Genomic DNA, 19495 nt, shown 5'->3' with positions numbered 1-19495 from the left:
CAAAACTTACGTAAACAACAGCTTTGGATAATTGGCTTCAGTAGTAGGTATTGTCTCTTTGTAAAAAAATATGGGGGACCATGATTAGAATCCACGAAAATTTCAATAACAGTTTGTCACTATACATGTCTTCATGTCTTAAATGACAAGAAAACTGATCAATGTGCTTAATAGATAAGTCTAGAGTTAATTTGGTCTGGTTAACAAAAAGAAACACGTACGTTATATGCAAATTAGTCTTTAAAGCTATGTGGCTAGACAGAATATGAACCCTCAAAACAAGGACTAATATATACCATCCCTTGGAAGATTTTGGCATGCAAAAACCATAGTGGTACAGCATATATCTTAGTATGTAATTGTCCTATATACTTTTGAAGATGAGTACTCTTAAGTTTTATGCCTTTTTATTGGTGCTTTGATGGTTGTAAATATCAAATCTATGTTTATCCAGATAATGTTATAGAGATTACCGTGGGCGAAGTTATAGAGATTACCGTGGGCGAAGCTTGATTTGAAGGCTTTGAAATGAACGTTGAAGTTTCAAAGACAATTTGATTTTGGTAATGTCCGAGAGAGTTAAAATTGATTTTGCGTCTTGCGCATCAAGTATCTTAATTAATTTTAATTACCTCTTAGTAACTTTCAAGGGAAATAAAGGACACTAGGAGACGCAGAATAGTCACAAAAGGACAACAGAAGAAAGTATTGGCCAAGAAACGTCTTCTTGAACGTAGTAATCTGTCTTTTATGTCAACAATATTATGTGTTGCTTGACGTCATGTACTACATCAGTTTGGTCTTATACATCTTATATAAGCCAACGATCAGTCGATCACACACCCACAACACAAGCAAAACAAACTTGAAAGTTGAAATCACTATGGCTTCCCAAAACTCTCAACAACTTCATCCTCCTCTTCACTTTGTTCTCTTCCCTTTCATGGCTCAGGGCCACATGATTCCCATGGTTGATATTGCAAGGCTTCTGGCTCAGCGCGGTGTGACCATAACAATTGTCACAACTCCTCACAACGCAGAGAGGTTCAAGAATGTATTCGACCGTGCCATCGAGTCTGGTTTGCCCATCAACGTAGTGCATGTGAAGCTTCCATATGCAGAAGCTGGGCTGCCAGAAGGAAAAGAGAATCTCGACTTGCTCGACTCGATAGAGTTCAGGGTACCTTTCTTTAAAGCAGCTAACATGCTAGAAGAGCCGGTCCTGAAGCTACTAGAAGATATGAAACCTAGACCAAGCTGTCTAGTTTCTTCTTTTTGTTTGCCTTATACAAGTAAAGTCGCCAAGGCGTTCAATATACCAAAGATCGTTTTCCATGGATTGTCTTGCTTTTGTCTTTTGTGCATGCATGTTTTACGCCAAAACCTAGACATCTTGCAGAACTTAAAGTCTGACAAAGAGTATTTCTTTGTTCCTAGTTTTCCTGACAGAGTTCAATTCACAAAGCCTCAGTTCCCTGTGAGCACCAATGAAAAGGGAGGTTGGACGGACATCTTGGACGCAATGATAGAAGCAGATAACACATCTTACGGTGTAATCACCAACACATTTCAAGAGCTGGAACCTGCTTATGTCAAAGAGTACAAAGACGCTAGAGATGGGAAAGTATGGTCAATTGGACCTGTTTCCTTGTGCAACAAGATAGAAGACAAAGCTGAGAGGGGAAACAAGGCGGTTATTGGCCAAGAAGAGTGTATCAAGTGGCTTGATTCTAAAGAAAAAGGGTCGGTGATATATGTTTGCCTTGGAAGTATCTGCAATCTTCCTCTCTCTCAGCTCAAGGAGCTAGGGCTTGGCCTAGAGAAATCTCAAAGACCTTTCATCTGGGTCATTAGAGGTTGGGAAAAGTATAATGAGCTCGCTGAGTGGTTATTAGAGAGCGGTTTTGAAGAAAGGGTCAAAGAGAGAGGGCTTCTCATAAAAGGATGGGCACCTCAAGTGCTTATCCTTTCACATCCTTCTGTTGGAGGATTCTTGACACATTGTGGATGGAACTCAACTCTAGAAGGAATCACCTCGGGTGTTCCATTGCTCACATGGCCATTGTTTGGAGATCAGTTTTGTAACCAGAAGCTGATCGTGCAAGTTCTTAAAGTCGGTGTAGGAGCTGGGATTGAAGAGGTTATGAAATGGGGTGAAGAGGAGAAGATAGGAGTATTGGTGGATAATGAAGGTGTGAAGAAGGCAGTTGAAGAGTTGATGGGTGATGGTGATGATGCTAAGGAGAGAAGAAGAAGAGCCAAAGAGCTTGGAGAATTAGCTCACAGGGCTGTGGATGAAGGAGGCTCTTCTCATTCTGACATCACATTCCTCTTACAAGACATATCGCAGTTAGCACAATCCAGGAATTGATTATACGTCAATATTTTCTTAAAGCTATAAAAATAAAGTTACCAATAATGTCTTTCTTAAGTAAACTATAGTTTATCATTCCTATAATAATGTAGTTTATCATAGAAAAGATAAACAATATTAAAGATAAATAAAATCTCAAGTAAACTAGTTTATCATACGACGAAGCTTTCATTTGTATTTCTACATGGCAAGTTTAATTTGGCGGCTGTGGACTTAATACACAAAAGTGTTGTAGATTTACTTATCTTTTGATGGTCATGATATATTATTATGAATGGCTTTTTTTCATGAGGATTATCTTTCTTTTTCAATCTTTAGTACTGCGGCTTCATAAAAATATTTGTTTTCGTTTATAGTATTAAGAAAACATATTCAATTTATAATAGATGTATTAATTTTTATAAATATAATTTTTTACGATTTATTATCATTAAATAATATAAAATTTACTGAATACACAAAATTATATATTTGCAAAACAATATTTTCCCCAAAACTTTTAGTGGAACGGAGGTAGTATCAATGAAACAAAATGATAAATGGGTGAAACATATACTTAGTTCCACCATTTTTCCAGTTTCAACAATTTTTTCCGTTCCAATTCGAGTTCGAACACTCTTTGCTCCCGTTCATAATTCGAACAATCTTCTTAGGCGCAACACTTACGTAAACAACAGCTTTGGCTTCAGTAGTATAGGTAACATATGTGTTTTATCCCTTTTAAGCAAAAAAAAAATAACGATTAGAATCTCCCACGAAAATTTCAGTAACAGTTTGTCACCATAAATGTCTTAAACGACAAAACTCAATGCGCTTAATAGATAAGTCTAGAGTTAGGTCTGGTTAACAAAAATAAACAAGTTATATGGAAATTAGTCTGTAAAGCTATGTAGCTAGACAGAATATGAACCCTCAAAAACAAGGACTAATATATTCCATCCCTGGGAAGATTTTGGCATGCAAAAACCATAGTAGTACAGAATATCTTAGTATGTAATTGTCCTATATACTTTTGAAGATGAGTACTCTTAAGTCTTCTGCCTTTTTATTGGTGCTTTGATGGTTGTAAATATCAAAGCTATCTTTATCCAAATTTGAACCCCAAAACAAGGACTAATATATTCTATATTTTTATCCAAATAATGTTATAGAGATTACCGTGGGAGAAGCTTGATTTGAAGGCTTTGAAATGAACGTTGAAGTTTCAAAGAAAATTTGATTTTGGTGATGTCCCAGAGAGTTAAAATTGATTTTGTGTCTTGCGCATCAAGTATCTAGATTTAATTACCTATTAGTAACTTTCAAGGGAAATAAAGGACACTAGGAGACGCAGAATAGTCACAAAAGGACAGGACAATGAGAAGGAAATATTTGATTTTTGTTAATCTCTTACGAACCGCTTGTGTTACATAACGATCACATTGTGTTACACACGAGTTCGAGAGAAAGAATAAGATAGACGTTTCAGGCTTATAAACTTTTCTGAAAATACTTTTGTATTATTGAGATTCGGTGATGTGTTTACAACAGATGATTGATCTTTATATAGAGATCGAATCAGTACAAGTATAAGAGATACAACACTTTATACTAAAGAACACAATATGAAGAATTACAACTCTTTGTGTAATAACATAAATAACTAACTTATGTAAATGTATTAAGGAGAGATTAGATTATAGTTTAACAATTTTTGAGGCTGTGAGCTCTACGCTATCTTTTCGTTGTAGTTCTCAAGAATATTACTCCAGTTCTTTTTGGCATATAGTTATATAAATACAAAACGACGTATTCGTCCCCGCCAAGGAATGTACTTGTGAACCATATTGTGTTTTGTAATGAATAAACCAACTTGTTATTGTTCTCTTTTACAACACTTTTTATTTATTTTTCTTGAATTCCATTCTTTTCATGAGTCTATAAATATACATATATGTAAGCAGAGCAATTACACAACACACACACACAATCCAAATCAAAGCAAACAAAAAAAAAACTTAAAGAGAGTTTCTCATGGCTTCCAAAACAACCCGACAATTTCATCCTCATCTTCACTTTGTTCTCTTCCCTTTCATGGCGCAAGGCCACATGATCCCCATGGTCGATATTGCAAGGCTCTTGGCTCAGCGAGGTGTGACTATAACCATTGTCACAACACCTCACAACGCTTCCCGGTTCAAGAACGTTCTTAACCGGGCCATTCAGTCCGGCTTGCCCATCAACGTTGTCCAGGTGAAGTTTCCATCTCAAGAACCGGGTTCACCACAAGGACACGAGAATGTGGACTTGCTTGATTCATCGGTGCCGTTAGCATCTTTCTTTACAGATATTAATATGCTCGAGGAACCGGTGGAGAAGCTCTTGAAAGAGATTGAACCAAGGCCAAACTGCATAATCGCCGACATGTGTTTGCCTTTTACAAACAGAATCGCCAAGAACTTTGGTATACCGAAGATCATCTTTCATGGCATGTGTTGCTTCAACCTTCTTTGTCTGCACATCATGCGGCAAAACTACGAGTTTTGGGAAACTATAGAGTCTAATAAGGAGTACTTCCCCATCCCAAATTTTCCAGGCAGAGTTGAGTTCACAAAAGCTCAGCTTCCGCTGGTAACTGGTGATGGAGATTGGAAAGAGATTTTGGACGGGATGATTGATGGGGATAACACTTCTTATGGTGTGATTGTCAATACGTTTGAAGAGCTTGAACCAGCTTATGTTAGAGACTACAAAAAGGTTAAGGCAGGTAAGGTATGGAGCATCGGACCGGTTTCCTTGTGCAACAAGGTAGGTTTAGACAAAGCTGAGAGGGGAAATAAGGCGGCCATAGGTCAAGAAGAGTGTTTCAAATGGCTTGATTCTAAAGAAGAAGGGTCGGTGCTATATGTTTGCCTTGGAAGTATATGCAATCTTCCTCTGGCTCAGCTCAAAGAACTAGGGCTTGGCCTTGAGGAATCCCAAAGACCTTTCATTTGGGTCATAAGAAGTTGGGAGAAGTATAATGAATTAGATACATGGATCTCAGAGAGCGGATTTAAAGAAAGAATCAAAGAAAGGGGTCTTCTCATAAGAGGATGGTCGCCACAAGTGCTTATCCTTTCGCATCCTGCCGTTGGAGGATTCTTGACACACTGTGGATGGAACTCGACTCTTGAAGGAATCACCTCAGGAGTTCCTTTGCTCACATGGCCATTGTTTGGAGACCAATTCTGCAATGAGAAACTGGCTGTGGAGGTATTAAAAGTAGGTGTGCAGTCAGGTGTTGAAGATCCCATGAGTTGGGGAGAAGAGGAGAAAATTGGAGTATTGGTGGATAAAGAAGGAGTGAAGAAAGCAGTGGAAGCATTGATGGGTGATAGTGACGAAGCTAAAGAGAGGAAAGAAAGAGTCAAAAAGCTTGGTGAATTAGCTCACAAGGCTGTTGATGAAGGAGGCTCTTCTCATTTCAACATCACATTACTCTTGGAAGACATAATGCAACAAGCACAAATCAAGACTTGATTTTATCTTTGCTCTTCATAGGATCATATATATGCATGTAACGTGTTTGTTATTAATTAATCAAGATTCAGCTACCAAACTCGTATTAAAATAATGAAAACCAGTTAGAAAAAAGAAAATAAAAAAACCCACATTCTGATAGAGTTAACCAGCCAAATGCTAATCATGAGTTGACAACAAGCACATATTGAACGTCGTTTCTTCTTTCACTATAATCCTAGTATCGTACGTGTCACGTGTGTGATTTTCCGCCATAACATGTTATTTTTTATGTGGACATTTAGTTGATTCAATAATCTCCTATTTAAATCATCTAAGCAGGTGCTTTATTATCTTGATATTGTATATATTTTACGTAAGCGTGCATGGGAGGCATTGTTATACCTAGATCGCATGGTTATGCCGCATAACTTATGCGACAACGGTAGACGTCTATGTTAAGAACACATTATATTAAGAAACCAAGGGTATTCTTAACAGTTCAATGAAAATATGTAAAACTGTCTAAAAGTTATTTGCTATTTTTTAAATTATGATCTCTTTCAAATATTTTGAAGTGTAGTAGAGTGTAGAAACAGCTGTTTAGGTGGTCCTGGCTTCTGAGGAGTTCAACTTTGATATTTCTCCTAGCAGCTCCTCAGAGCTCAGACTTATCAACAGATTATTTGTTTCCGTGTGAATTTGACAGGACCCATTTCCCCACCGCCCCCGTCAACGTGGAGCTTTATTAGAGCATCAGCAATGCTGATACTCTCTCTCCATAACCAAGGTAAATTTTTTTATTAGTTTATTATTTTTATTTTTTAGTCAGTTAAAAAAAAAAAAAAAGAGAACCAATCATGGGTTTCCACGTGGCGATAGGACTCGTGCACAGTGAAAAATCTATGGAAGATTAATCCTTAGCTAAAAATTAATTTAGCACATATTTTTAAATATAAAGGGTTCCACAGTTTATTATAATAAATTTAATGTTAAAGATTTTGTTAAAAATCACCATTGGAGGTGATCTTACCATATATATATATATATATATATATATATATATATATATATTTTAGCTTACGGCTTTTAAATGTTATCACTTGTTAAATGGTTTAGTAGAGAGAGGTGAGAGAGAGTCCTTTTTCTCTCTTTTCTCTTTCCCCTCCGACTTCCTCTTCTCGACTCAGCCTCTCTGTCTCCAGTTTCCGGTGGCCGACGGAGGGTCTCTACCCGTCGGTCGCCACCCCTGTCTCCCGTGTGTCCAGCCTTCCCCTTCTCCAGCTACGACTCTGCCCCTTCCTCCTTGCTTCATCTACTCTGTTCTTCGTCGGGTTGCGGCCGGATCCGGCGTCCTAAATCGGAGTCTGTGGGCGTCTACAGCTTCCCTGGAGTGATGGCGAGGTCGTGGCTAGTCGGATCTGAGAAGGAGGCGCCGTCTTGATGGTAGATCTAGGGTTTGACCTTGAGCAGTCTGGGTCAGATCTCTCTCGGAGTGCCCGCCGGAGTGGTGTAGCGTCGCTGCCTTCGCCGTTCTGGTCTGTTCGCTGCTTCCACTGTCACCCCCTGTCTCCTCATCTGGCTGCTTTGGTAAGAACTTCCCTCACTTGTTTCAAGTTCAAAAGACGATATAAAGGCTTATCGTTGGGGACTTCTTCTTGGGTATGATTTCTCGACAACCACCATGGTGTTATGTTGGGCTTTGAACTGTCTGGGGTCTCGGGTTTGATTGGAGCTTTCATTCTGTTACTCTGCTATATCCTTGTAGGGGCTTCCTGCTCCTCCGCTTTCAAGCTTCAGAAGGAAGATTGCTACTGTCCCCTGCCTCTCTTGATGCTCTGCGACTGGATTCCTTTGTGCTCTGCTAGTGTGGTGGGACCGAAGTCGAGCCGTTAAAACCTCCGCTTCCACCAGCCAGTACTTCACCTGTACTTCATCAGCCGGTTTCTCTGTGTCAGTTTGGATTCCTAGAGGACGGTCTGACATCTTCTTGAGATTGCAACGTCTGGAGTAAACTTCACCAGTAGCGATGGACGGACCAGGACTTGCCGACCCTGCTTCGCCTGTCCCTCTGTCGGAGTTGCCTTAGGGATGGTCTGCGGTCCCTCAGACCGTTCTCCGGTTGTGTTCTCTTATGAGCAATGTGATTTTGAAGCAGGTCCCGGCTTCAAGAGAAACACATTGGTCTCCTGCTAGCTAAGTGTTGTCCATGAAATTGTAATGTTCTAGCTAAGCTTCAGTGCTTCTGTATGGTTGTGCTTGAACCTTCTTTGTCTTAGTTAGTCTTTTTTATTTTTTTTTATGGCTACCTAAGACACATCTGCTTTGTTTTCTGACTTAGCGACTTAGATACATTAGGATTAGATTCGTTAAAGCCGATTGTATCTCTCTGCTTCATTATTCGTTTAATGAGATTCACATACTTATCAAAAAACAAAAAAAAAATTTACTTACATTTATTTAGTTAGTTTAATTTTTTAACGATTTACCAAAATATTATCTGTCAAAATAAGTTATGTTTTTATCACTTATTTTGTTTTTCAGATGTTATTTTTGAATTTTGATATGTAGAATATGTAGTTGTCCAAAGAGATAAATAGAGAACCCACGTTTGATTTTTTTCGTTAATTTTGCGGCTGTGAACACTTTTCACTTTGTTTTCGACGTACTCATGAAGATATTCTCTTATTTGTTTGTGGTTTATGAGTACAAAAGAACACATGTGAGTGGGCCGCCACGGAACGTGGCTCCCTAAGCAATAAGCCAATTTGCTTACATGTTCTCTCAAACATCGCTTTCTCTCTTTCCTTGACTCTCTAACCTTTTCTTTTTCCTTTTTTCATGAGAAACCCGACAAATCAAAATAAGACCAAAACACTTAAGAGAATTCTTCATGGCTTCAGAATAACCCAACAATTCCATCCTAGTATTCACTTTGTTCTTCCCGTTGATGTTCAAGGCCACATGATCCACATGGTTGCTAGCACGGCTCTTGGCTCAGCGCGGTGTGGCGGTAACGATTGTCTCGACGCCTCACAACACAGCGAGGTTTAAGAATGTCGTAAGCCGGACCACCCAGTCCGGGTTTCCTATTAGGCTGAAGAATGTGAAGATTCCATATCAAGAAGCTGGTTTGCCAGAATGACAAGAGACTGTAGATTCGCTTGATGCTATGGGCGTTTCTCGACAGTTGATGGATTAAAAATATGGATCTAGTCAAATTCAGATTTAGCATGGGTTTAAAGATAATTGGCGGATAGTTACATCATTTTATATTAATTAATTTTTTTCAAACTATCGCTATCAATGTGAGAGTTCATTTTCATCAACATATGTGTTTTTGTCCATAGAAAACTATTAATTGTAAGTAGTTTGTGTGTTTGTAACGAATAAAGCAATTTGTTATTGTTCTCTCTTTTTCTTCCTTGGTCAAGAACACATCACCTTTTGTTAATTCCTTGTCTCCCAAGTTTCTTGCGGAAAACTCATCAACAATAACCAGTACTTTTTAGTTTTAAATGTGATGATTGATCTAATAAATGAAAGATTGGAAAATCAGAAACATGACAGCCATTACACATCCTACCAACTTTTTTTTTTGTCAACTAGACATCCTAGAAATTGTGGAAGCACTGTATCCTAGTGGTTATGGTTTAAAAACTTCTACACCCAGGTCTGGGGTTCAAATCCCAGACTATGCAATTTCTTGCAGATTGCACAGGAAATCCAGGTTTCAATTCCCGGAGCAAGCGATTTATTCAACAATTATGCGATTACGGAAGAAAGGCTTACAAGAGTTTCTCAACATGGTGCAAGTAAATCCGATCAGGTGTGATCTTCATAGGACGGCTCAAATGAGGCAGTTAGGCGTAGATCCTCAAAAGGCAGGTAGTATTGTCGGTAATCGAATCGTCTTTGTAATCTTTATCATAATTGTAATATCTAAATAAATCTCCGACAAAAAAAAAACATCCTACAAATTTTTGCACATGCATGAAGAAGATTTGTAGTTTCAATAGTGACTTAATATAACACGGGCTTTTAAATTGCTGTATTAGAAGGCCCAATAATACATAAAGCCCATTAACTATAGCTGCACGAGATCCAAACCATCTGAAAGAGTTTAATCACATTGCGGCGAGTCACCGGCGAGGAAACTCCTCCAACCTCATAAAGTTTCAGCCTTTGAATCCGAAACTCGCAACCCGTAAGCTTCATTAGAGACTCTTATCTCGATTCCCTTCTGTGTGTTGTCAGATTTCGTTAAAAGTAGTGAACTTTGCAGGAGCAAGTTAGTTACCAATGGAAAGCGATAAAGAAGAAGAGCAAATGGTGTTCTTGGATCGTACATCCCGAGCTACACGGGGTAAACGGTAAGGAACAACCCACTCGAAACTAATATGAGAAAAGGGTTGCACTTCACTCTGAGATTGTGTGGAATCTTCAATTGTGTTTTTGTAGAATGACTAAGTTGCTCGATGACGAAGTAGAAGAAGATGAACAGTTTTGGAATCAAGAAGCTCTTAAAGAGGTTCTCTTTATATACCCTCTTATGTGTAGTTGCTACTACAGATTGTGTATTTATATATCTTGGTATCTGCAGGAAGAGCATGATGATAACTATGAAGCAGAAGCTGAAGTTGCTGATGAGTTTGACAGCGACTTCAATGACGATGTAACTACTTTGTTCCTTGTCTTGTATATTAAGTACTTTTATTCATCAAAGTGTTCTTAAAACGTCCTTTCTTGTTTGCCTTTTGGGGGAATAGGAGCCTGAGCCTGAAGCAGTAGCAGAAAATGAAAAAGAAGAGAGGTTTGAGTTTGAACCATCTTCCAAGTTCATCTTACGAGTGCTATTATGTATTATATCATCTCTCTTGTTGCAGGGATGTGCCAAAGAAGCGGTTGATTTACCCTGGCAAAACAGCTCCAAAGAAGAACAAGAAGAAGAAGCTAGTTTCGAAGCTCGAAGACGCTCATGAAGATGAAGAAATGGGAGACAAGGAAGAAGAAGATGAAAAGGAACCGAATGAAACACAAGAAGATATGGAAAGTGAGAAGGTCATAAGAAAGTCTACTCGGACTTCAGTGATTGTGAGACAAGCTGAACGAGATGCATTGCGTGCTGCTATACAAGCCACAACAAAGGTTTTTTTTTTTTCTTGTGCATTAGCTATTTTTCACTAATGGCTACACAAAGGTTTGAACTCGTTTTATGTGCTTGTTTTAGCCGATAATAAGGAAGAAAGTAGGAGAGGAGAAGCGGATGACGCAAGAAGAGATGCTTCTGGAAGCTGCTCAGACAGGTTTGAGTTTTATTATCTGTTTCTATAACAGATTCAGAGACTTGGATTGTTAAAGTCTGTTTTTTTTTGTGGCAGAGATAATGAACTTGAGGAACTTAGAACGTGTATTGGCAAGGGAAGAGGAAGTGAAAAAGAAAGCTATCGTGCATAAAGATGTTTACAAGGGTCCTCAAGTTCGGTTTCTTTCAAAAGATGGTAAGCTCTTCTGATAAGATAGTGTTCTCTCATCTTATTGGTTCTTTCTAGAAAAAGTAGAAATCATGAAGCGGTTTTACTTGCAGGATGCAACTATCTAGAGTTTTGTAATGGTGCATCATTCAGTTCAGAGATTTCCACCAAGTCTGTTCCATGTAAGTGGTATTTGTAGATGAGCATAAGTGAGTTATGTTACCTATAAACCATATTGATATATCTTTTACTTTGGTTTGTTTTCTCTTTTGTAGATCCAGAAAAGGCTGTATGTGTGATTACTGGACTACCTGCCAAGTAAGAGTTTTTTCTGTTCTTCTACTTTGTAACACACACAAAGATCTGTTGAAAGAAGCCAACTATGTTTTAGCTCTGTAATGTAATAAATAGCATTCTTTAATGTTTGTTTTATGGGTGAGACAGGTACCGAGATCCAAAAACTGGTCTTGCTTATGCAACTCTAGACGCCTTCAAAGCAATACGAGAAAGGTGCTATTTGATCCCAAATGTTGTTGCATACTGTATCAAAATGATTCTCATTCTCTTGCTCTAATCAGATGGGAGACACCGTTCTCTTTCACTTTTGTGTTAGAATCTTTATGTTTAATTTGGTTCTGTGAAGGTTCATGGACGAACACAATGGCTTGAGGAAGAAAATGGAGATGGGAGAGTTGTTTGACACACTTGCTGCTGCTAACGGCTTTTCTTTAAAACGAAAGAGAACAATGGTTCCAAAGACGAGCAGGTCATTTTCCCTCAGAAACTCGGCTCGTTTCTGTAATTTGGAGACTCCAGAAGCGAGTGAAGATTCAGATTCAGATTCTGATTAACAACGACATTCCCTGGTTGGTTCGTGTATAGGACAAAGGTTTTACTTTCAATCAACATCATCATGAACTAACAGTCATTTGGAACATCTCTAACGGCTGCTGCTGTGTATTATTATATCATCGAGTGGTTTTGGTGTTCAGAGATGCTAAGTGTCGAGATGTTTTGACTGAGAAGTGAGATGAATATCATGTAGGAAGTTCTCATGATCAGAGCTTGAACTGGTAACAACACTCTCCTAGTAATTGATTTTCCCTAGCACAACCTTGTAACCTTCACAGAACCAGATAGAGTGTTACTCTCTTATATTTTGTTGACCTTTGCAAAAATCCATGTACTGTTAACATCGAATAATTTTAATTTTTTTTTTACTTGGATTCAGTCAATCCCTTGTATAGTAGGTATTAGATTAATGTTTAACGTGTGTTCAAAAAAAAAAAGATTAATTTTAACGTATTTTTCACTACAAAATAAAATACAGTGAAAATATGACAAATCAAAATTCAGCATCAATCATAAACGATAGGATATCAAGTTTTATAACAGATATATAGCACAAACACACAGATGCAGAGAAAATCAAAAACATTAAAAGGCAAATAATACAAACCAGGAGAAGTGAAACTATAAACCAACACAAGTTGAAAAGAACTCTCAAAGGGAAGAAGATACACACATCATCTTCTTCAGTCCCACTTAGAAAGAAATGCCAAAGGATCCGATCGAGTTGCCCTATTCACATAGATAGGAGAACCCGCTTGCTGAGACAGCGGGTTTCAGCTTCCCTAGGTTCTTCATAGAAGAGCCAACAGCACCGTCATATTGGTGTTGTGGAAGAGGGTTTCCTTTGATGCTTTTATGCTCTCTTTATAGACTCGCACACATAGTTACATACTTACATCTCTACATGTCCATCGTACGCTAGCAAACTTTCCAATTCCTGAATATATCGTTTTAAGAAAAACTAGAAAAACTATATATCATATGATAATATTTACTTTACTAATATTTTACATCCTCACTCTTACATTTGAAAAACAAAATGATGGGTTGAGAAATATGAGAATCTTCCAAGGGATATGCCATATTTCCACGGCTACCTTTTCACTTCAGCTTCAATCACACTCACATGAAATATATCTTTTTTGTCATAAATCATTTTGCTTTACTTTCTTGCTTTCTTTAAGAAAATGGGATCCGATTTCATTAGTTATCTTGTTTAATGAATACATTAATAATACAATACCTACGAAATTAAACAAACAAAAAAACAAGTGTGAAAGTTCATAAATCCTAAGATGGATCATAAGTATGCGATGCCTACAAACCATCAAATAACTAAAATATCGGGCATGCATTTTGTCTTTGTTATTCTGGTTCGTATTCTATACCTAAGATAGATACATAAACTTAAACAGCAGAATAATCACCAGATTAATTACTTTGGTGATGATCAATTGTTATGTTGTTGATTCACGTTAATATGCATCAGTGGATGAGTTTCTATTGGAGAGTGGATGATTTTTGTTTACTTTGGTCGTTAGTACTTTTGGAACTCTAGTGTAAACCACTATTTTTGTATTTCATTTATGATTTGTTATAACATTTCAGAAATTATTTTCATTATGAATCCTGAGTTTACTTTAATTTGATCCTTTTGAGTCAAATAAAAGTAGTGCTAAACTACCAGCGACTAGTTAGCCTAAGTGATAAAATCATAAAACTAATGGATTACGTAGTAAAAATTTGGAGTTCATTGCTGGAAAAAATCTATACTATACTAAAAGGGAGATATAAACCCCTCTTAGAGTGTCCACATCAGCATATATAATCATCCAATCAGAGAGTCCGAAGTTGCCACGTCATCTCATTTATTTTTTCGTAAAAAATGAAAAAAAAATGCAAAGGACAGGATAGAACCCGGGTTAGTATGACATAAATATAGAGCATATACCGCTAAATCATTGAAACTTTCTTGAACACATATACAAGAATCACTAAATATGTAATCACAAACTCTTATGTACATTTACAATAATATGGATTCAACTTTCAAGACTTCGATATTTTGTTTTGTAAAAAAAATAAGAAAGTGACTAAGCTAATATATTCTTTGAAAGTGTGAGAACATTGACAAATATGAAAAAACATAGATTTTTGTTTTCGTGACAAAGTTAAGACTTTTGTAAAAGTAAGTTTACATAAGCTTGCTTTCCCCGATTCTATATACACAAGATTCTATATACACAAATAAATATAATATAACAACATAAGCTTGCTTTCCCCGATTCATATGAAAACTTTTTAAGTTATCCACCAAAGCAAATTAATTAAATCAATCAAATTGTTAGAATACAATAAATTAATATATAATTTTATTTTAAATTAAATTATTTAAAAGTGTATTTTCATTAAAAATAAAATAATAAAAAAGTAAAACTGATTTGATGGTAATTTTTATGACACATATATATATATATATATATATATTATGTGAAAGAAATATAAGCTTAATATGGAAAAAAATCTTAAATACAAAAAATCTTAAAATTAACAAAAAAAACTAATAAAAATTAAACTATGATATCAATTGAAAGCTTCTTAGACAATATTAATAAAATATTTAAACGATAATTAGACAAATTTAATTTTTTTTGCCAGCCAAAAGTGTATTATTAATTAGCATCAGTTATTTCAAGATGTTTAAGAAAGGATGGACTTAAATGATATATGAACTATGAATAGTAGTACTTTGTAAAGCTGACTTAGATAACACATCTGCACATCATTTCCAATCCTTTTTGATGCCTAAATTCAATTTCTTCAGAGCAGTTATTCCACAAAGAGATCGTATGAGATATTGTTTTGATATTCAGATTTGTTTCTTGAATGTTAAGAAGATTGATAACTGTAAAAATGTCTTCTTCGAATATTATATGTCTATAACCGAATCTCCAACATGAGACAACTTTGTTTAAAAAGTAAATAATTTTATTTTTCTTATATTATATAATAAATATATATTATTTACTGATAATAAAAATATAATTATTCATCGTTCACAAATATCTATGCAAATATGTGAATCAAGTACTACAATCAAACAACATAATGATTTCCACAAAGAAAATTTAAAAAATATATTTATGTTATGTAGTCTTATTTTATATTCTTTAAATAATGTAATACAATATTATACATTATTTTTTTAGAATTGAGAAATACATATATATCAGTTAGACAAATTAAGCAATAATTAGACAATTTTGACTCTTTTTTTGCCAGCCAAAAGTTTATTATTAATTAGCATCAGTTATTTCAAGATGTTTAAGAAAATATGGACAAAAAATAGGATGAACATAAATGATATATGAATTATGAATAGTACTTTGTAAAACTGACTTAGATAACACATATGCACATCCATTTTCAGTCCTTTTTGATGCCTAAATTCAATTTCTTCATAGCAGTTATTCCACAAAGAGATCGTATGAGATATTGTTTTGATATTCAGATTTGTTTCTTGACTGTTAAGAAGATTGATAACTGTAAAATGTCTCATTTGAATATGATATGTCTATAACCGAGTCCCTACATCAGACAAGTTTGTTTTAGAAGAATATAATTTTATTTTTCTTATATTATATAATAAATATATATTATTTACTGATAATAAAAATATAGTTATTCATCTATCACAAATAACTATGCAAATATGTGAATCAATTACAACAATCAAACAACATAATGATTTCCACAAAGAAAATTTAAAAAATATATTTATGTTATATAGTCTTATTTTATATTCTTTAAATAATGTAATACAGTATTATACATTATATTTTTTTAGAATTGAGAAATACATATAATATCTTATCCGCGCGTAGCGCGGTTAAAAAATCTAGTTACTCTAAAAGTATTAATTACATAATTTGAACCTCGTCCAAAACAATAAGTGTATGTATCTCATAAGTCATAAAACTAATGCAACACTAGAAGCAGAAATCAATAACAATGCTTTTGATTTGACTTTTTGCAACTGATTTTGTTTAAAAATAAAATATATTTGTGAAACTATATAAGACATGAAATAAGAATGTTCTGTTGGATATACCATATTTCCATTGTCTATGTTTTCTTTTATTGTAGCTCCCATCACACATCCTTTCATATTTCCAATTTTAATTTTACACTTCCTATAGATTTCAATTACATTTTGATTGCATTTATAAAGTGTCTGAAAGAAAAGTGGCATATTGTGATTGATTATATATTTTGTAATTTATGATTAGATAAATATTTTTTTGTAAAAACATCAAAGCTTTACATGACGGTTGCTACTTCATAAAACTTCTAGATTATAAGAAAAAAACTTTCCTAGCCATTCATTACCCTTACAAAATGTTAAATTTTGAACAAGTCTCGTCTCTACAAGTCAAGAAAATGAATTTGAATCACTGACCATATAATTGTCACTTATCAAATGCAACTTGAACAAATCTAATAACTCATAGACAGATACATACTCAAAACGAGGATCATACCCTGAGAAGAATCTATGAACTGACCCTCCCAGAGCCAGACAACTCTCCCCAGCTATCTTCTTCAACTTATTCTCCTTCATCACTCTCCTAACTTCCGCTGCCTCATCCCACATCCTCGCTTCCGCAAACCTATTCGCTACAATCACCAAATTGCCACTCCTCTTTGGCTCCAACTCAATCAACCTCTCTTTCACTTTCTCTCCAATCCCTTCCCCATCTTCATCGTGATGGACACTGCAAGCAGAGAGCAGCGTCCTCCAAACAACCGCGTCAGGCTCAACAGGCATCTTCTTTATAAACTCATACGCCTCGTTTAATCTACCTGCACGTCCCAAGATATCTACCATCGCCCCGTAGTGAATCATCATCGGTTTGATCTTGTGTGTTCTCTCCATCTCGCTGAAGTATCTGTACCCTTCCTCCACCAATCCCACGTGGCTACAAGCGCATAGAACACCGAGAAAGGTCACGTAGTTTGGTCTCACCGATGATTCTTTCTTCATCTTAGAGAAAAGCTGAAGAGCTTCTTCAGCAAATCCATTCTGTGCTAACCCTACGATCATCGCGCTCCAAGTCCAAATGTTTCTGTCACACATTCTCTCGAAAACTAACCTAGCATACTCTAATCCACCAGACTTTCCATACATATCAACAAGTGCAGTACCTAGTCTACAATTTAACTCCAACTCTCTCACCATAACCTGCGAATGCACCAACTTCCCCAAACTCAAGTTACCGACACAAGCAGAGAGCAAAACCACCATTGTCGTCTCATCAGGACAGAACCGCGCACCGATCATCTCGGCAAAACACTCATTCGCTAAACTGAACATACGGTTTTCGACAAAAGCAGTCATAATCGAGTTCCAAGAAACAACGTTTCTCTCAGGCATTTCGTCGAACACCTTCCTAGCATCCGAAGTTTTCTTACAAGAACCGTACAAATGAATCAGATTGTTCCCGACATACACATCGGAAGCAAACCCATGTTTCAAAACATCGACTTGGATCTGTCTCCCCGCCGTGAGCCCCAGAAAGGAAGCGCAAGCGTTGAGAAGAAACGGAAACGTGAGCTTGTTGGGTTTGATTCGTCGTCGTTTCATCTCGGAGTAGATCCGAATCGAATCTACAGGGGAATCACTTGAAGCGTATCCTCTGCTGAGCATGTTCCAAGTGGAAGGAGACGAATCGGAGGAGTGAAGGAGAAGGGTTCGAGCAAAGGTGAGGTCTTTGGAGTGAGATAGTGAAGAAACACGTACAAGTTCGCTGATGATAAAGCTGTCGGATTGGAGAGCAGAGAGATGGACTTGGGCGTGGATCTGTAAGAGATGTTTGATGGAGGAACAGAGTTTGAGGAAGACAAGGCATTGATGTTTCTTGGATTTGAAGCTTGAACTCATAACTTTTGGCGGTTGGAATCTAAACTAAAGAGCTATTTATAATCTATCTATTTGGTTTATTTAACCTTGCAGAGCTTGGGATTAGCTGCGAGTTCGGTTTAGACGGTAAGGTCGGTTCGAGTGATTTGATTTTTGGTTATTTCGGTTCGCACAAAATCTAATGAAATTGATCAAATTAAAATTTGGTTCGGTTCGGTTTGATAAACAGTCTAATCTGCTTTTTCCTTTCCTCTCTAATTGTACCAAATTCTGATCCCGGTTTGATATTAGTTTAATTTGGTTAAAAATTTAGGTAATAGATTAAATTCAACTGATTTGGTTCAAAATTCAGTTTAGTACAAACCACTAGGATTTAGTTATAATTTTATTTTATAAGGTAAAATCAAAGTAACCGATCAAACCCAACCAAAAATTATTGCTTGAACCAAACCCTTAACCTAAAAAGGAATTTTTTTTTATTCGATTAAGCAAACTTGGCTAATTTTCCGCTGGCCTAATCAATCAATTATTTTATTAATACGAAAAACATGAAATTGGTTGTTAACATCATCCAATTAACATTTTTGTTTTGTTGTTTCATCTAGGAAAGTGTTTGATACTTCATCCCCATGTTGGTCACTCATAAGAAAAAATGAAAAAAGTAAGTTGAATAAAATAAACAAATATTTAGGAAAAATGAGAAAATAAGCAAAATATGAGCAAAAAATAAGCAAACAAATAGTGTCAAAAGTTTAAGACTTAGAACCAAAACTAATAATTTACTAATAATAGTTATACCAAAATAAGTAAAGAAGAAGAAGAGTATTAAAATTTTAAACTATACACATGGTCTTAGTTAAGCAGTGACTATATTAAAGTATATAGGTATAGAATGAGGTAGATAATTAAACACATGAACTCTATTGTATATACATGAATGTGACTTTTTATAGAAATAATATATATTGAGTTTGTATCTATGCATCATGATTATTATATATATTAGTCAAATTCGATAAGTTCATCTTGTTTGAAGGAACAAGGACTCTTTCCCTAACAAATTCATGAGTTTCATTAGCATCTTTTATGTTAAAAAATTCAAAGATTATCATAAACAGAGCATGAATGAATATATGTACTTACATGTAGATTCCAAAGTCAATTAGGATGAGATTTTTGACTTGGCTTGATGGAGTAATGGCATCTATGGCATCTTGAACTTTGGTAAAAACTCCACAGCCTTTGGAGGATACCCTGAAGACAAGGTATCCATTTGTTGTGAAGTTTGAGAAGTGGTCACAATTGGGAGGATTGTGATCATCTTTTCCATGGTAGAATGTTTGTTGAGATGGAGAGATCATTGACAAAAAGACAAGGAAGAAGATGAAGATAGAC

At 35.9% G+C, this 19495-nt stretch overlaps 4 protein-coding genes across 4 annotated transcripts; 3 read left to right on the top strand and 1 right to left on the bottom strand.

Moving 5' to 3' along the window:
- The first annotated feature begins 597 nt into the window (after positions 1-597).
- LOC125598297 (UDP-glycosyltransferase 73C3-like) lies at positions 598-2671 on the top strand. The gene has a single exon (XM_048772497.1). The coding sequence runs from the start codon at positions 782-784 to the stop codon at positions 2369-2371; it is 1590 nt and encodes a 529-aa protein (XP_048628454.1). The 5' UTR covers positions 598-781; the 3' UTR covers positions 2372-2671.
- A 1619-nt stretch (positions 2672-4290) lies between these two features.
- On the top strand, positions 4291-5954 carry LOC106451096 (UDP-glycosyltransferase 73C1-like). Its single transcript, XM_013892955.3, has one exon. It carries the CDS (start codon positions 4388-4390, stop codon positions 5873-5875), a length of 1488 nt encoding a protein of 495 aa, XP_013748409.2. The 5' UTR covers positions 4291-4387; the 3' UTR covers positions 5876-5954.
- A 4024-nt stretch (positions 5955-9978) lies between these two features.
- On the top strand, positions 9979-12558 carry LOC125598296 (SWR1 complex subunit 2-like). The gene is made up of 12 exons (XM_048772496.1): positions 9979-10061; positions 10140-10227; positions 10316-10385; positions 10458-10529; positions 10624-10667; positions 10741-11002; positions 11085-11160; positions 11236-11355; positions 11442-11510; positions 11604-11646; positions 11773-11838; positions 11972-12558. The coding sequence occupies exons 2-12, from the start codon at positions 10157-10159 to the stop codon at positions 12177-12179; spliced, it is 1101 nt and encodes a 366-aa protein (XP_048628453.1). The 5' UTR covers positions 9979-10061; positions 10140-10156; the 3' UTR covers positions 12180-12558.
- A 3955-nt stretch (positions 12559-16513) lies between these two features.
- On the bottom strand, positions 16514-18396 carry LOC106454698 (pentatricopeptide repeat-containing protein At2g36730). The gene has a single exon (XM_013896813.3). It carries the CDS (start codon positions 18119-18121, stop codon positions 16613-16615), a length of 1509 nt encoding a protein of 502 aa, XP_013752267.2. The 5' UTR covers positions 18122-18396; the 3' UTR covers positions 16514-16612.
- Positions 18397-19495: the final 1099 nt, after the last annotated feature.

The sequence above is a fragment of the Brassica napus genome, unplaced genomic scaffold, assembly GCF_020379485.1.
Source record: "Brassica napus cultivar Da-Ae unplaced genomic scaffold, Da-Ae ScsIHWf_168;HRSCAF=305, whole genome shotgun sequence".
Lineage (NCBI taxonomy): Eukaryota > Viridiplantae > Streptophyta > Magnoliopsida > Brassicales > Brassicaceae > Brassica > Brassica napus.
Note: the sequence above shows the minus strand (reverse complement) of the source record. Positions and strands in the feature narration are given on the sequence as shown.